At 26.4% G+C, this 18,152-nt stretch overlaps 2 protein-coding genes across 2 annotated transcripts; both read left to right on the forward strand.

Moving 5' to 3' along the window:
* Nucleotides 1-251: 251 nt before the first annotated feature.
* Nucleotides 252-2,073, forward strand: LOC145842365 (uncharacterized). Its single transcript, XM_082949793.1, has one exon. It carries the CDS (start codon nt 264-266, stop codon nt 1,755-1,757), a length of 1,494 nt encoding a protein of 497 aa, XP_082805919.1. The 5' UTR covers nt 252-263; the 3' UTR covers nt 1,758-2,073.
* Nucleotides 2,074-2,165: 92 nt separating this feature from the next.
* LOC145842187 (splicing factor ESS-2 homolog) lies at nt 2,166-14,779 on the forward strand. Its single transcript, XM_082949586.1, has 10 exons — nt 2,166-2,288; nt 4,574-4,730; nt 5,359-5,464; nt 5,527-5,634; nt 5,832-5,961; nt 8,452-8,560; nt 9,528-9,773; nt 9,890-10,043; nt 13,405-13,538; nt 14,529-14,779. The coding sequence occupies exons 1-10, from the start codon at nt 2,244-2,246 to the stop codon at nt 14,723-14,725; spliced, it is 1,386 nt and encodes a 461-aa protein (XP_082805712.1). The 5' UTR covers nt 2,166-2,243; the 3' UTR covers nt 14,726-14,779.
* Nucleotides 14,780-18,152: the final 3,373 nt, after the last annotated feature.

Raw genomic sequence — 18,152 nt, forward strand, 5'->3', positions numbered from 1 at the left:
TAAAAAACATGGCTAACCCCCCTATGGCCTTAACACAGCTTTCAACTAAACTGTTTATTCAATAATCAACTTGTTAATCCAAGTTTTTCAAAATTAATGTGTTCTTTTATATTTATGCAAGGTATGCCTGAAGTAAAAAAAGCACTTAGTTTTGAATTATGTAACAAGTTTTTAAAAATTGATGTTTTTGAAGTAATTAAAAAAAACTTTAATGTTCAGCTGAAATATTCATTAATAATTTTAACAGATACTAGTTAACTGCTATGGTGGCATCAAGTAGATTAAAAAAGCCTGGAACAAATCAAAAAAATTCAAACTTTAAACGTGTGAAGAGGCATAGAAAAATAAATTATGCAAAAAGTATATTGCATAAAATTGAAGAGCAGGACTCCAAAAAATATTACAGGATGCTCATTGAACATAACAGAAAAATATATCCCACCAACGTGGTTGGTTATGGAGCAAATAAAAATGCTTACATCTTAAAAGATAATAATGATTTTAAAGCTAGTAGTAAATTTAATTTTTCAGTAGAGTCCTCTATAAACCACCCAACCGTAAATTTGTCCTGTGATTCTGATCATGATGATGTTATTTGTTTAAATGAGACCCCACCAAAAACTAAAGTTAAAGTTTCTATGGTAGAAAAACCTAAAAGCAGGAAAAATAAAAACTTTCAAAATCTTATAGAAAATGATGTGAGTCTGATTTGTAGTTCTAGTTCACTTAAGACACTTAAAAGCAGCCAAAAAGCTAAGTCAAAAAATTTTGATAATATTTTGAGTGAAGAGGAAAAAAACAAGTCCTGTCAATCTGATACATTAGAATCTATATTGAAAAAGTTCGGAATAGGTGAGACTGTTCCCCAAAAGAATGAAACTGCAGAACGATTAGCAGAAAAGACAGCTCAATTATTAAAAGTATCTGCAGAATTCAAGAAAAACTATGACTTGAAGAAAAAGGAAGTAAATGAATCACACCAGAAAAGAATTTCTGAGTTGTTAAAGAAGAAAGAAATAGTTGTGGATGTGAGTCCAGATGAGGAAAGTTCATCTGAAGAGTCTGAGGATGAAGAAATCAGAAATCTTTCTGATGAAGAAATAAGCATTTATCGAGACTCAGTCAAAGGTTACGGAGGCAGATCTTTAGTTGAAAAGTTTAACTACACTATTACTGTAAAAGACATATCAACATTAAAAGGATTAAACTGGCTGAATGATGAAGTGATTAACTTTTATTTTGAACTACTTAAAGAAAGGTCAAACAATAATGAAAACTTACCTAACATTCACATTATGAACACTTACTTTTATTCCAAATACTTAGAAAAAGGCTACAAGTCAGTACGAAGATGGACAAAAAGAGTAAATATTTTTGAGAAACAGCTAATGTTTATTCCTTGCCACATGAATGGAGTTCATTGGACACTTTGTGTTGTTGATTTTAGTCAGAAAAATATTGTGTACTATGACTCAATGGGAGCTAAGAAAAAAGAAGTTGTGAATGACATCAAAACTTATTTAAAAGAAGAACATTTGGACAAGAAAAAATCTGAAATAGATTTGTCAGATTGGCAAAGTATATGCATGGGTTGTGCCTCTCCACAGCAAAATAATGGTTCAGACTGTGGTGTTTTTACATGCACAACTGCAGAGTTCATTTCAAGAAACGCTAAATTGACATTTTGTCAAGAAGAAATGCCTTTACTAAGAAAAACAATGGTTGTTGAAATTGTTAAAGCTAAGCTTACTAGATAAAAAAAACTTGATTTGACTAGGAATTTTTAAACTGATAGTAATGACTGTTTTTTTTATAAAGTGAATGATTTCTTTTAATTTTATATAGTTTAATTTATATGTGTTAATAAGTTCTATTTATAGTTTGAAAAATATACTTTTAAAGAAATATATTTATGTACAAAATTTTAAATTTCTCAATATATATTAAAATTTACCTATGTTTGTGTTTATATCTAAAACAAAAAAGTTCTGTACGTTTTTTTATATTTTTGAATAATTATATAATATTGTATAATTTACTTAATTAAGTTTAAAAATGTTAAAGATAATATTTTTTAATTTCTGATACAAAATAGAATTTGTACATAATAATTTTTTTAAATAGCTAAGTGATTGATTTTTCAAAACAAGTTTTATTAACTTTTAGGTTTTGAAAGAAAAATTGTTCACTGAAATAATTTTTTTAATAAATGTATAGAAAACAAAATAAATTAAAATTAAAAGATGTCAATTAAAAAGAAAATTCTAGAAGAAGAAGATTATGTTAAAGTATGCTATTTTATTAAACTTCAGAAGTTTCCTAAATTTATTTTATTATAAATTTTTGTTTTAGTATATTATTTATACCTTATGTTAATAGAAAATTTTTACTTTATATTTTTATGTAGACATCTTATTTAAATATTTTTCAAAAATATGTCCAGAACGAAGGTTTTGTGACTGCTTAAGTTTTCATTTAAATAAATATCTAATGGAAAGATTATCAATATAAAAATCAACCAAGTTATATTGTTCATTAAAACTACGTTTGAGTTTTTTTTCCCAGTCAGACAAACTGAAAAGTATTTTTGAAACTAGATTAAACTCGAGAAAAACAACTAATATGACATATTTATTTCAAGTTTTTCAATTTAACTTTTGTAAACACGTAGCAAAAAGTTAGAAGATAAGAGGTTTTTTATAATTAAACAGTAAAAGTATTTTAAGTAAAGCCAAGAAGTAGTAAAATATAATTAATAACAAAAGTATCTTATAAAAAAAATCATTACAAATACTATCTTATTCTTACAGATTTAACAAAAATAAGACATAGACTTATTAAAAAGCAAATGATAGAGTTATTTTCAACCAACTGTTAAAATAAACAGAACAGTACTACTTATTTATCGATTTTAATTTTTCTTTTTTATTTAGTTTACTGTTAATTACAAAAAACCCTTTATTTTGTAATAATTAATTCTTCCTATTTACAAAAATTAATTCAAAACATTTAATTAATCTGTATAATTTTTTTTTTGAGTTTAAGTACTGAAATTTATCTGATAATGAAAAAAACTCAAAAGTACTATAAAACTTTAATGAGCCACACTACAAGATCATTTTTTTAATAACGATCTTTTAAGTTAGTATTTATAATTTTATGTTTTAACTTTTTAAACGTTTTTAAGAACAATTTTTGGAATACTTTTAACTTTTTTTGTTAAGCTAAGTTTTGAAAAAAAAAGTAAAACCGATACCGTTTTAGACAAAATTTTATCAAAAAATTTAACACTTAAAGTATTATGAGATTTACTTTTTTTTGTGATAAGATTAGGATTGTTAAGTAAATTGTTTTACATAAACTAATTTCTTATTTTATAAGAAAGATTTGTAAACGGAAATTCTAAATTTTACTAAAATAGATTATGAAAATAGTTTTAAATGAAGTGTTTTTTTATATGAATAGAGTTCTTAAAACTTGTATTAAAAGATGATTGTTCTATTAAAAAAAGTTTTTTACTCTTAAACTAGCTTGCACAAATAAAATTGTAGCAATTTACTTTAAATACTTTTTCGGCGCATATTCTATCTTTAAAAAAAAGTAAAGAGGAGCTTAAAAATTATCACGAACTTAAGCAGGGTTTTAAATATAATTTTACTAAAAATAATTGAATTACAGTAACCTGCCAACTAGGTACGCACCTTTTACCCGGAAAACGCTGTGTTCTAGTGCTTTTTTTCTGAAGTTTAAAAACAAACCAAAAAATATTTATACAAAAAAGTTAGTATTCAAAATATATTATACTGAATTAAATTTGAACTAAAGGAACCAAAATATAGTTATAAACTTACAAGTTGTATATCTTACAATATTTAAAACTAACATATTAAAGGTTATTTATTTAACGAATTTACCGAACAGTGAAATTTAAATTTGCATACCCCAAGGTTTAAATATTGGAATAAAAAAAATACTTAAAAAGTCATACAAAATTTAGAAAACCGAAAATAATGAACAATGCAATTGACTTACATACCCCATGATTGTAAAATAAATGTTAAAAGCGATATTAATCAAAACCAATGTATACGAGCTATAAATCATTTCCTCCTAAGAAATGAATATATTTATATAAATTTGTGGTAGAATATAAACATACATAGATAAATCTTTATAAGTATCGTAATTTATTAAAGTTTACTCAAGACTTGTAATATATTTATGTACTTTTATCAAATATGTTTTGTTCATATGATGAAATTTTTTGTATTTTAAATTTTGCTTTGATATTCATCTGTAACCTTGAGCTTTAAACATGTTTACATTAGGCTCAAGTAGGTAATAAAGACCAAAATTTCCCATGTACTTATTTGTGCGCTGTGTTCAAAAAGCGTATCTAATTGGCAGTTTACTGTATACAATATTTCTTTTAGAGTTAGATCTTACAAGTTTCAGACATTCTGTAGATGATTATGAACTGGTAAACTTTTATAAAGAAAATTTCTTCATTCTATATGTTCTCATTTTTTTAGCTTTAACTTTTTTAGTTCAAATATTTTATTACTATTAACAGAAAATTGAAGAAATAATTGAGCGTGATTTTTTCCCTGACTTTCAAAAACTAAAGGATCAAAATGACTACAATGAAGCAGAAGCAAAAAAAGATTTTAGCAGAATGCGAGAACTTGAAATCAAAATAGCAGCTAACAATTCTCAGTCTAACTGTGGTGGTAGTTAAATTGATAATTACAAAAACGTACAGCTTAAAATACATTAAAAGTTTAACAAAACCCTTAAGCTTTATATATATGTAGATAAGTTGCTGCAAATATTTTCTTATTGAACTATCAATTGTATGCTAGTCTTGTCAAACAGCATTGTGTTATTATTAATTTATCTTAGAACAAAACCGTTTTCTTGCAATAAAGGAACTAACTTTTTTATTTTAAGTTTTTTTCCTTTTTAAAGTATATAGACCAACTAGTGCTTAAATTTACTTCGTTTTTTATTTCATAGTTGTAATATATTATTTAACTTTTATCTAATATTAAGAGACTTAAAGAAGTATTTCTAACCATCTTTTTATTAATATCTAAGAAAGTACTTTAAGTCCAATAGTTATATAGGAATTTTTTATTGAATTTTATATTCTATTGATTAAAAGTTAATTTAGGTTTGAGATAAATTATTAAAAAAGCTTATTTTGTTGTAAGAAGAGAAATTAAATTAAATATTTCTTTTATAGTGTTAAAAACTTTCAATAATAAACTTATGGTATTATAATATATTTTGTTTGTAGAAACTATAATGTTTTAAGCATTCCTTAACTTTTAAAATTAGTTTCAATATTATTTACAGCAACACCTCTACAACCAACTCCTTCTTCTTTTGAAACTCCCATAACTGCAAAAGATGATAGCTTAAAACGGCCAAGTGATGACTCGACTGCAGATACCAGCAAAATGTAAGATTGTTTTTCTTTTTTCAATAAACCTTACTTTATTTTATTAACTTCCGTTAAAACAGAGCTAACGAAGAAGTAGTACAGAAAAAACACAAAGATCTTTCTTTGGATGGTTTCTTAGGTAAATACTCCAGTGAAGATTGCGAGTCTTTTGAGGCAGTTCAACAAAAGTAATTTAAGTTGTTAAAACTTATCAAGCTTAAACCTGTTTAGAATATTTAAATAATACTTTTTGATAAATGATAAAAAAAGTGATCTAATTAAACTGATTTCTTTGTGTAATATGATTTTTTGTAGAGATGTTTTGTTTATTTAAAAGTGCTAAAAAAGTTTGTTTATTTAGATTTAAAAAGTACATTTATTTTAGATCAGAAGAAGAAAGGTTGGAAAAAAATGCTTGGCTTTTTGAAGCAGAAGAAAAACATAATGAAATGATAAAAAATATGTTAAAGCTAGAACATGAAAAAGAAAAAGTTCTGGCAATAACAGATGGTAAGGTTGGTGCAAAGTCTAAGTAGTTTTGTTAAACTTAAAATAATGTTTACTATATATTTTATAAACATTTATTATTGTTGCTTTTGAAAACAATATTTAAAAAATTTCCAAAAATTTTTTGTAAGTGGTTTTATTTAAAAAAAAATGTTTCTGTCACCACTTTACATCAGTGAACTACAGTTTTTAATGATAACTGAGTTAAAAGCGTATCAAACTGTATAATTATATTAATTAAAAATGTATTGCAAAGTCAAAGTAAAACTAAGTATAAAGATACAGAGCTGTAACAAAGACTAAAATAGTTTAAGCCACAGGGGCGAAGGTCAAAAAAATTTAAAAAAAAATTGGCCCTATAATTTGAAAGCTCCAATTTATATACTATATGTTTATTTAGTACATAAAAAGTTTCAGACAAAAACCCATAGAAAATAATCATTGATAATTTTAATAATTTCAAAAAATCTGTTAGCCCCTTACTTTTTAAACAACTAAACTCAAATTTTCAAGAAATGTTCCTTGTGTTAAGGTTGCCAATAACCTGAAATCCCATAAAAACCTGGAATTTGACAACTTAGGTTAGAAAAACCTGGAAAACCATGAATTTCAAACAATTATCATTAAAAATCCTGAGATTTTAAGGAATTTTAAATGTAAAGTAATCAAATTTTTAATAGATACGAAAAATCGATCATATAGCAAAAATTATTAAATTGAAGTAACTTTACTTATCTTTTTAACTTTGTTAAACTATTTAAGACAGCTTTTTATTTAAAATTTAATTTTATACTATAAACATAGTTCCCACATCCCTGGAGTTCCTTAAAAAAAGTTTAAAAGTTTGTGAAATTCTAAAATTCCCCAGAATTTTTTTTTATACTTGGCGATAGAAATTTTTATGACAATACAACCAATATAATTTTTTTGTTTTAAAAGTTTTAGTTCTGTTTAAAGTTACAGCTTGAAAAAAGTTTATTTTTAAAACTAACAAATTTATTAGGATATTACTTATTAATTTTGTTTTAGTTTTCTTTTTGTTTTATGTGAAGGAAATAAAAAATAAAAGCTGAAGTATCTAAGATTGAAAATGGTAGTTTTTTACTCAGTAAACTATTTACAAAATATTTTATCAAGTGATGTACAATCAAAAAAATATTGCATTTGTAAAAGTATTATTTACACACTTTTTTTTTATAATTTTTACTGTACTTATCCACTTTATTTCTTAATAGAAACAAAAAAACTAGAATTTTAATGTTGCTAGAAAATAAATTAGGCCTTGTAAAAACTATTTAAAATGATTCTTATAACATCGTAACTAATTAAGTTAAAATTTATAGATTCTGACAATAATAAAATTCTTCTTTAAAAATTAAAAATAAAACCAATAAAGTTTGCGATTGCTTAAAACTGCAGAAGAAAATATACTTTTAATGAAATAGTCGTTTCTTGCTCTTTTAAGTTGGTCCTTCCCTATATCTGAATGAAATGATTTTACATTTCAAAAACGATAAGAATCAAAAGCTAACCAAGTTAAAAGTCTTTAAAATAAGATCGACTATTTAAAAAATTCCTTACATAGTGTGATATGAAATTTAAATGTAGTATTTAAATTTTTTTATTATAATAGTTATATTTATTGATATTAAATAGTTTTTTTCAAATAAAACATACAAAGTATGATTATCAATAAAATAATCGAATTATTCTTTGAAACAAATCTATAAATTTTTATTGCACAGTCAAGTTCAAAACGTTTCACTCTCTTTGTCAATAAACATATTAAAAATCTAAGTACTCAAAATTCAAATTTACTGAAATTTTAAGTTTTTATTATAAGAAGAAAAATTTTATTTACTTGCGCAAACTAATATACAACAATAATTTTCATGTTTCTTTCCTTTATAGACTTCTGAAAGTACATCTAGTTTAGTTGCATAAATTTGATAAAGCTATTTAATTATGTATATATAGTATTTGCTTTAATAGTAAAATCTAATCGTGTAATATTCAACATTATTTATTTAACATTTTATCAATTTAATTTGTTATTTATTAAAATTTTAAAACTAAGTAAAATATTTATGTTTTGAATAAATATGATTCAGTTTTTTAATAAAAAGGATAATAAAGTCTTTATGTTAACTTGAGCTTGACATACGGCATACGTAAGTCTAGGCTTAGGCTCCGTAGACTTTAGCCAATGTTTTCTACGATCGTTTATTTTTTAAATTAATAAGCATTTCTATTTGTTTTTAAAGTTAAATAATTCACTAAACATAAATTTGAATTCTCTAAACTGTCCTTTACAATATTAAAAATAAAGTATTTTCTTTATGAATATAAAACTTGATAATGTCTTTTATATTACTACGACTTAAAGATTTTATTTAACATAATGTTCCATATTTTAGTTATAAAGTAATAAAAAACATTTATATGCTTATTTTTATTATATAATGACTTTAGTGATTTCACACTTTACCTTTTTATAGAAAAATAGTGGAGACCTCGTATCTACTTCAAACTCTAATAAAAGTATGACAGTTCCACTGAATACATGGGCGTATAAAGCTAAAAATCACCTGATGTACTACCCTGAAGGTAATTAAAAACATTAAATTTAAATACAGTTGAAGTAAAATTTTTAACAAAGTTTAAATTATTTTTTACTCTTTTGAGTCTATTGCATTTTATTCAGAAATAAATAAGATAAAGTCTTATTTTAATCACTTAACTATATTTGATCTATGTTTTTGGGAAACGGGTCAAATATGTACGAAGACCTTTTTGCATGAAGGGTCAAATATGCACGAAAGGACACTTTTGCACGATGGGCCACTTTTGCAAAGTGACAAATAAATAAAATTATAAGAAAAAAAACAAGAATATAACAAATACAAAAGGATAAATTAGTTAGAAATAAAAGAAAAAATAAGTTACCAACCGAGGGTTAGGGGTAACAGTGATAGTAAAAGAAAAAGAACTAGTAAAAAATATTAAAAAGATAAGAAGAAAAAAAAAAGAAATTAAAAAAAAATTATTGAATAAATAAAAATAAAAGTTACCAACCGAGGGTAAGGGTTAGGGGTAATAGTGATAGTAAAAATAAAAATAAGTAACAGAAATTATTAAAAAACAAGAAAATAATATTATAATAATAAATAAATTTAAAAAATCAAAAATGAAGAAAAAAAATTACCGACAGATGGTAAGGGTTACGGGTAACAGTGATAGTAAAAATAAAATGATTAAAGTTTTTAAATTAGTAAAATTTTTAAATAAATTTGAAAATATTTTAACCCGTGCAAAAGTGTCTTTGTGAAAAATTGACGCCATGCAAAAGTGTCTTCGAGCAAAAATTTCCCTTCGTGCATACTTGACACCAACCCTTGTTTTTACTTCTTTTATGTTTGTTAAATTTGTATTAAGCAGCATAAATTAGTTTATTTAAAAGTAAGTTCAAACTTATTCTGAATAACTTTGCTTATATAAACTTTGTTTAAGTAATATTCTTTTATTGAAAATAAAATTATAAATAAATTCTTAAATTTCCCACACAAACACTCAGGCCACCATCCATCTGCAAACGACGACTTGCTCTTCAAGAAGCCCACAATAATCCACAAGAACACCAGGCTGGCCAAGAATCCCTTTGAAAACCGGGTTACCAGGGAGAAGCTGGACCGGTTTGCCATGGAAAAGAAGCGCATGGGCGAGGAAAAAGTGGGGGCCGACGGAAAGCAGATTGTTTCCCCGGCAACGCCCAGGGTCAGGGGATTCACCTTTGTGTCCGACATGCCTTCACCCATGCCTGGTTTGTCTGAATATTCCCAATTGTTTAACTTTTTTATAAAAATAACTTATTGTTAAATCTTTTAATAATAAAAACTTTGCAATAAATTGGATTTTCATCGAAAAAATAATTGTTAGGAGTGGCAGACTCGCCGCTGATGACGTGGGGAGAATTGGGATCGACACCCGAGAGAATTTCTACGCCCGGAACGCCCGCCTTCAAGTTTCCAGATGAATCGGCCAGGGACAAGATTGCTCATCGGATGGTAGAAGACGTTATGAAGAAGAATAAGTTTGTACAATTTTTTTTTTACAAAATTTAACACTAATTCTAATTTAAAGCATAGAATACATACTAAAAGCAGGGTTGCCACTTTACCTGGAAAACCCTGGAATTTGACAATTTAGGCTAAAATAACCTGGAATTTGAGAAATTTTGAAAAAAACCTGGAAAAACCTGGAATTTTTAATAATTTTAACATTTTCAGTTGTAAAATTTTGATTTGACATAAAAAATCTATCATATAAGCAAGATTTTTTGTCATCATCAAAAGTTTTTTTTTATTGAAAAACACATTTAAAGTAACTTTACAGTATCTTTTCAATATTTTTATACTATTTAACACAGTTTCTTAAATAAAAATTAACTTAAAACTAAAAATAGACCCAAAAATGTGTACTTTTAAAAACCTGGAAGAAATTTGGAAAACCTGGAAAAAAATTTGAAAAAACGAGTGGCAACCCTGTAAAAGTCAGTTTTTATACTATAAAATTTTTAAATTAGTTCTAGATATAAAGGCTTTTTTGTAATAAGTTTTCACTGCAAACGTATAGACTGCAATTTTTTCAGCGTCAAATTTATCGGAAATTAAAAAAGTCACTAAAAATCTATCTCTTCCTTCATTTTTTAGGCTAAAGACCTCAAACTTTCAGGAAAAATTCCATATATAATTTAAGAGACGTTCGATGTTGGGATTAAAAATAGAAAAAAAAAGATAAATTTGAAATAAACAAAAAGTATACACAAAGTTTTTTTTAATTCCAAAACTAAAAAAAACCTGCATTAAATCAATTTAAGTATTATCAACCGACTTACTGTAAAAATTAAAAAAGTTTAGTTAAAAATGAAGGAGCAGATAGGTTTTTAGTTTTGTAGTCTTATTTCACGTTGTTGGTTTGCACGAGCTCACTGACTTTGATTGTTTATATCAAAACTTAATTTGAATTTATAAAACCGGTAAAAACTAATTGCTAGTTTAGTTTTAGATCTTTAAAATAATATCAACATGAAAAAAGTGCCTTACTTCCTTATGGCCTAAATTAAGATATGTAGTGTTTATGTAAAGTAAAAGGGGCCTGTGTATAATTCACGATAATGTTCTGTCTTATACTTATACCAATATTAAACTAGTACTGTGCTACTAGACGCACTAAAGACTATGCCTTTTATTTAGTATAATATACTTTACTTACTAAACTAAATGTATAAACTATATACAAGGTGTTCGGAAAAAGGTTTAAACTACGAGTCAATATACGACACAATAAAATTATCACTCAAAGTAATAATGTTACAACCAACTGAAATCCGTTAAAGGCGAACAAAGCCCGTGATTGAATTATTAATTTCATTACAAATAACTACTTAAGTAAAAAGAAAGACAACCTATTCTGTTGCGTGTTTTGCTTTTGTATACACTATAGCTACTACGTTTGTATACTACATAGCGAATAGCGCTACAGCTGGACTTAAATTTATCTTGCACACAAATGATGTAGCGTCTTGTACACACTTATTTAGTCAAAAAATATCGAAATAAAATGAATCTCCTTTAAATTTAATAAATAGTTATTAGTTTACAACTCGCGGTGATGGAATGTAGGTAGCCTTTAGTATTTTTTCTCTTCCTGTATTTGAAGTTTTGTTCAATTTTAAATACATTTTTGAAAATAAAGTACAAATAGTTGATAATGTATGTAAAAAATGTGCTTAAAGTTAAAGTATGCATCAAATGAAACCCAAAGTTAATAATAAAAGGTTTTTTATTTTTTAACCTTTTTGAAGATTAGTGAAAAGTGCTGGTAAAATAAACTAAGCTCTTATCATTAATAAATAAATCTATATACAACTGAAATTATGCCTATTAGAGTTAGATGTGCTTTAAACATAACGTTTGTGTAACATATGCAAATCTTTACTGTAAAGTTTTCTGAGTAAATTGTAACTGGTGGTTTCAGTACACGCATGTTTGACAAAGAACCAGTCTTTCTTATTATAAACAATCACTGAATATTTATTACAGAAAAATATAACTTTTTCAAGTTTACCTACCAATGCCAAAGTAAATTACTATAATTTCTTGTATTGCGGTGATCTGAAATCATTTCTGTATATATTTTTTTGAAACCTCCGGACTCGTATCCTAAATCCAACAAATTTTATCAAAAGGTTCATTTTTTGTGGCCAATCGATGCTCCTGCTCTTTAAACCTCACTGATGAGCTTAATTATTATCAAGTTATCAGTCGAATTTATCTTCTAAACTCGTTCCAAATTTTCAACAATCAAGTTGACTGGTCTGGCTACATCCACCAGCAGCGTAGTTGAGTAAACTTAGAGCGTGTAATATATAAATATTCTTTGCACCGTCGCAGGCTAAGTAAGCTTACCTTTTATTCTGCTTTTTGTAGTTTAAATGACAGTGATCTATTGAAGGTTACGCCGAGAAAAATATATCTGAGTAAATGGGTTAATATTAAATCAAAAAAGAGTTTTATAATTATAAGTATGTTGATGGTAGAAGTTTTATGTATACATACAGAAATCTTTTAATTCAATTACCATTTCATATGTAAAACTTATATTTTCTAATAAGTAATCAGAAAACCTACTGTTTAAATTTCGACATAAATGAAGCTCTGTTGGGTAATTATGATATTTTATGAAATGAAGAACTAACATTGTATAGATAGATGTTTAACAAAAAAAAATTAACTCTACTACTTATCTATTACATAAATCATAAAAATAGTTTCTTTATAAGTTTTAAATATCAGCATAATTTATTTGGGTAGCTGTCTAATTTGCACGATGGGACAAAATTGCACGAGTGCACAAAATTTCACGAAGATACTTTTGCACGAGTTAAACTTTTTTATTTTAACTTCTGTAATAATTTTAATTTAGTTTTTTTTTTCTTACATCACTGTTACCCCTTACGCTCGGTAGGTAAGTTTTTTTTTTAGTTTTTAATTTTTTATAATTTTTTTATTTTTAATAATTTTATAAATTTATTTTTGAAAGTTAATTTTTTTACTATCACTGTTACCCCTTAACCTTACCCTCAGTCAGTAACTTTTTTTCTTTTTTTTTTTATCAATTTTTTTTTTAGTTTTTTATTTTCTGTTTCTTTTTTCTAATTTTTCTGAATTTTTTTACTCTGGTGCAAAAATGTAACTCGTGCAAAATTGACCCTTGGTGCAAAATCTTCTTCGTGCAATTTTGTGCCCTCGTGCAAATTTGGCTTCGTGCAATTTAGACCCGTTCCCAATTTATTCAGTTACTTTTATACCACAACTTTTTACAATTATTTAAAAAAATAAATTCATACTTATCTATTTAAAATATTAAGGATTGTAATTTAATACTTTTAGAGCGAAGAAGGAAAAGGCACTGAAGCAAATAAAAGCTTCGATGCGAGCGACACCGAAGTACATGAGAAGTTGCGACAGAATATCCACACTCTCCCCTGCTGCACAAAAACTGTTCGGGAAAAAATTGACCAGAGGTAAACGTTGGTTTATTAATGTTTGTTTACAAAGATTATTGAAATAGATTGTTTTGACATCTGCAAGCAAAAATCTGAATTTTGAAACAATTAGCTGTTAATATGACTTGAATTAATAAAGTATATATTTTTATTTGTATAAAGTGTGTACTAATAACTGATTTTTCACAATCTCTGAAGATTTACCAGGCTAAGAGCCAACAAATACAAACAAGGTAAGAAAAACCCCGAATTTTGAACATAAATCACTAAAAAACCTGAAATTTTAACAATTTTCACATGTTCAGTAGTAAAATTTCAATTTGACTCAAAAAATCTATCATATAAATAAAAAACATTTGTCATCATCAAAAAATTTTTTATTAAAGAACAAATTTATTGTAGCTTTACATTATCTTTTGAATGTTTTTATACTATTTAACACAGTTTTTACCTTAAACTTAACTTTAAACTAAAAATAGACCCAAAAATGTGTGCTTTAAAAACTTGGAAAAATTTTTGAAAAAACGAGTGGTAATCCTCTTCAAATATTACACATTTTTTTTAACTTATAAAAAAACATTAAATACTAATATATGCTTAACAAGATATTATTAAAGCATAACCTGATAATCAAAGCTTTTAAATATTTCTCAAAAATACGAAACAAAAATCAAAGAAATAAATACTTGGTTTTTTATTATATAGTTTTTGATTCTTGGCTTTCTAAAATAATTGTAATTTAAATTTTGTTAAGTGAGTAACTTTTAAATGATCATATGCCATTTGCATAACCTCATCTGTAGGAGTAATTTTTTTTTAATTCTAGGATACAGTGGTTTTCACTAATATTTAAAAACGTTAAAAAATTAAACATTTTTTTTTATTTTTAGTTTCGGGTCCCATTTGATGCATACTTTAATTTTAAGCATATTCTTTTAAATACATTATCAACAGTTTTCACTATACCTTCCTAAATGTGTTTAACATTGAACGATAATTCAAATATAGGAACAGATAAAATGCTGAAGGCTTCTTACACTCCATCGCCGCGAATTAGAAGCTCATCACGAACGCCATCTCGCGTTAAAACTCCCAAATCTCGTTTGAAGACGCCGACTCCACAAGACACAAGCGTCACTGACAACCTGTTGAAATTTTCACAAACTTCTCAAAACAGTCGCAAAACTGCCTCGGATTTCTTCTAATTTTTTTAATAGTTTCATCGTGTTCTTTGTGTATTAAATGGTATTTTTAATCAATTTTTTGCAGCAGTTTATATTGTATTGGTAAATATTTTTGTTTATAAATTCATAAGTTTTTTTTTCGATTTGTTCATGAGAAATCATACACACATAATTTTTGTATAATTTTAGATAAAAATGTTGGTCAGCTATCAAGTTTTATTTTTAACATCTATGTTACTTAAATTTGTGTATAAAAAATTGTAGCTGCAAGTCTAACTTTTTTCCCTATAATTTAGTCTTTACTATTAAAGTTCGTTTTAAAGAAGAAACCTTCTATAGAATCAATGATTTTTACAATGAGATGTAGTGAACTAAAAATTTTTGTTTCATACTTGTTGTTGCACACTGGGCTAGTCTTTTTTTAATTCAGGCCAATACAGGCTGTTTTGAAATATTTTGAAAAAGTCCAGCTAGTTTTGTCGTGTAGCTGACACTTTTGCATAAGGGGATAAAATTGCACGAAGACACTTTTGCGCGAGCAGACATTTTTGCACGGGTTGATTTTTTTATTATTATTTTTTTAATATCACTGTTACCCTTACCCTCGGTCGGTAACTTTTTTTTTATAAACTGTTTTGTTTTTTAGTTTTTCATTTTACTATCACTGTTACCTTTACCCTCGGTCGGTAATTTTTTTTTTTTTTTGTTTTTTTTTTAAATTTATCTTTTAGTTTTTTTTACTCTCGTGCAAAAATGACCCTTGGTGCAAAATTGTCTTCGTGCAACTTTGTCCCCTCGTGCAATTTTGACCCGTTCCTAGTTTTGTCAGTATGAAATAAGTTAGTTTACGTTAGTTAAACTTTGTTCTACTGATTCAGTTTTGTTAATTTTATAATGATAAATTTCATTGTTAGATAAGGTTTTCACCTTGCAGATAGCGCTACTTTAAAATAGCAAAGGTTTTTAGCCTTTTATAAACATTAAGTGTGAAAGCATAACTATTACAGCCCAGCTCTCAATGATTAGGGTAGGTGTCAGAAAAGCAAAGCCTCACTTTAGCACGGAGTGACACTTTAGCACGGAGTGAGATTTTAGCATGTAATAATTTTTAGTTTTTTTAAATGATCATATAAATTATGTTAAATTATCTAAAATAGTTAACTTAACAAACAAATAATTGTGAAAATTAGTTCTAACAATTTTTAATATATCGTCTTAAAAGAATTATAAATAAAGTTTTTACTGTGGGCTTAAAATGAAGTAAGAAATATTTTAATCTTTATATATCTCATTTTTTATTTAAAACTTACGCTTAAAGCTTAGCCTTATTAAAATTTGTTAAAGCATTCAAAAAAAGTTTTTATAATCCTAGAGGTTGTTTTTATCGCTAGCTTTATCAAAATAGTTTTATATCCAGGGTGGCCACTTTACCTGGAATTTGACAATTTAGGCTAAAAAAACCTGGAAATTGAGAAATTTTGAAAAAAACCTGGAAATTTGATCGAAAAACCTGGAATTTTTAATAACTTTAACATTTTCAGTTGTTAAATTTTGACTTGACACAAAAAATATATCATATAATTAAAAATTTTTGTCATCATCAAATTTTATTAAAAAACACATTAAAGTAACTTTACAGTATCTTTTCAATGCTTTTATTCTATTTAACACAGTTTCTTTGATAGAAATTAACTTAAAACTAAAAATAGACCCAAAAATGTGTACTTTTAAAAACCTAAAAGAAATTTAGAAAACCTGGATAAAAAATTGAAAAAATGAGTGGCAACCCTGTTTATGTCAAAAACGTAAAAGTATCAAAATATTTTCATTTAAAATTAAATAATAAAACAAGTTAATAAAGTTTTTAATTTATTTTTAGTTTTAACTAAAGCTTAACTTTGTAACTCACTTAAAGCTTGTCAACTTTTAGTTTACATGTTGCATAGTTCGTTTTAGATTTTTAAATAATACAGTACCTAGTGTGATTTAATCAAAGAAAAATGCAAAATAGATTCAGTGCTAAAGTGTCACCCGTTCCCCAATGATTAAAATATAAACCAAAACCAGCAGTTGTCCTCACTATCTTAGAAAGTTGTGGACAGTAAATATTATGAAGCGTTACAAGTTTTCAAGGGCTTATTCTATAATTTAGTATCTCTCGTTATACGAATATTTTTACCTCCGGGTTTAAGTTACGACAATTATAATCAAAACACTCCCAGTGACGGTGTAGAAATATACAAGAAAGTTCAAATTTTTTATTGTTTTTTCCAAAAGGTATTTTTTATTATATGTAGCTTTTTAATCATATTATCCATATTGTAAGTTTCTGCCAGCGATTCCTCTTATATTAAAGCCCTAATACTCGGTTTTGTGACTAGTATAAGGTTTTGAGTTATTGTTGAGTGATTCTTTCCCCGAACCATGCCACATCTTGCTAATATTCGTTTAAGTTCTCTAGAAAGTCAAATAATATTTTTTTTATTTCCTAATTGTTTTTTGTAATATTTTTTAAAGCCGGCTTTTGGTTAAACAGCCAGTTGTTTTCGTAAATTAAGACACTACTGTTGAGGTAAACTTTTTCGTTTGGTAAATTAACTAGTTCTTTCTGATAATTATCTCCGTTGCCTAAAGGAATTTAGTACTGTCTCTGTTCTTGAATATGCCATGAACAAAGGCTTGTTTGGCACATAGTCTTTTTTTATTCAACTGAGGTTACAACACTGCTTAGACTTTTGAGCATGTAAGTTTTTTTCAACACCCCGTGAAAAAAATAGATTGAACTTTTTTTTTTCTTAGAGGTATGAAAGGACTTGGGAGGGATTTAGACTCTGGCTTCTCTTGCGGGCCACAATGTTGGCACGGGTAGTTTCGTATGTCATTATTCTTAAATACTTTTCTCACCCTTATGGTATAAAAATTCTTCATGCGATGCCGGTGTTATCGTAGCTTGAAAGTCCCGTAGTGATGCCGGTATTTTAACCTTTGCGATACCCATTTATTCAATGTTGCTCTCTTCGGAGATCTCTGTTAGTAAGCAAATAAATCATGGTTTGCACTTTAGTTTTAAGCAAACGATTGCGTTATATTTACATTTTATTAGTATTAAATCATTAAGTTAATACTCTCCTCTTTAGAGATATCCTTTTAAAGTATTATGGATCAACATGTTGAACTCTCGGTTTTAGAAACTGTTTCACAGTTTGTTTCCTAAGGTTAAACGTAATTGATTCTCCAGCGTCCTGCGGTACTAATTTTGAACTTATTATTACAGATAAGTTTGCCCGTAGCAATATGATGATATTCTTTTGTCACAATATTTTTGTTATAGTTCTGACATGACAAAATTCTCAACTTTTCATCTCATTTTCCCACCATAAATAATATGGTTGCAAAGTATTTTTTGTCTCATATATTTTTCTTCATTTGGCAGAAGTCATCCAGCCGA

The sequence above is a fragment of the Thalia democratica genome, chromosome 8, assembly GCF_965202585.1.
Source record: "Thalia democratica chromosome 8, ktThaDemo2.hap1.1, whole genome shotgun sequence".
Lineage (NCBI taxonomy): Eukaryota > Metazoa > Chordata > Thaliacea > Salpida > Salpidae > Thalia > Thalia democratica.

Excerpts from the sequence above, each read along its gene's own strand:
- LOC145842187 (XM_082949586.1), top strand. The coding sequence starts at position 2,244 with ATGTCAATTAAAAAGAAAATTCTAGAAGAAGAAGATTATGTTAAA. Across the intron at positions 4,731-5,358 it reads TTCTCAGTCTAACTGTGGTG|CAACACCTCTACAACCAACT; the intron begins GTAGTTAAATTG and ends TATTATTTACAG. Across the intron at positions 5,635-5,831 it reads TTTGAGGCAGTTCAACAAAA|ATCAGAAGAAGAAAGGTTGG; the intron begins GTAATTTAAGTT and ends CATTTATTTTAG.
- LOC145842365 (XM_082949793.1), top strand. The coding sequence starts at position 264 with ATGGTGGCATCAAGTAGATTAAAAAAGCCTGGAACAAATCAAAAAAAT.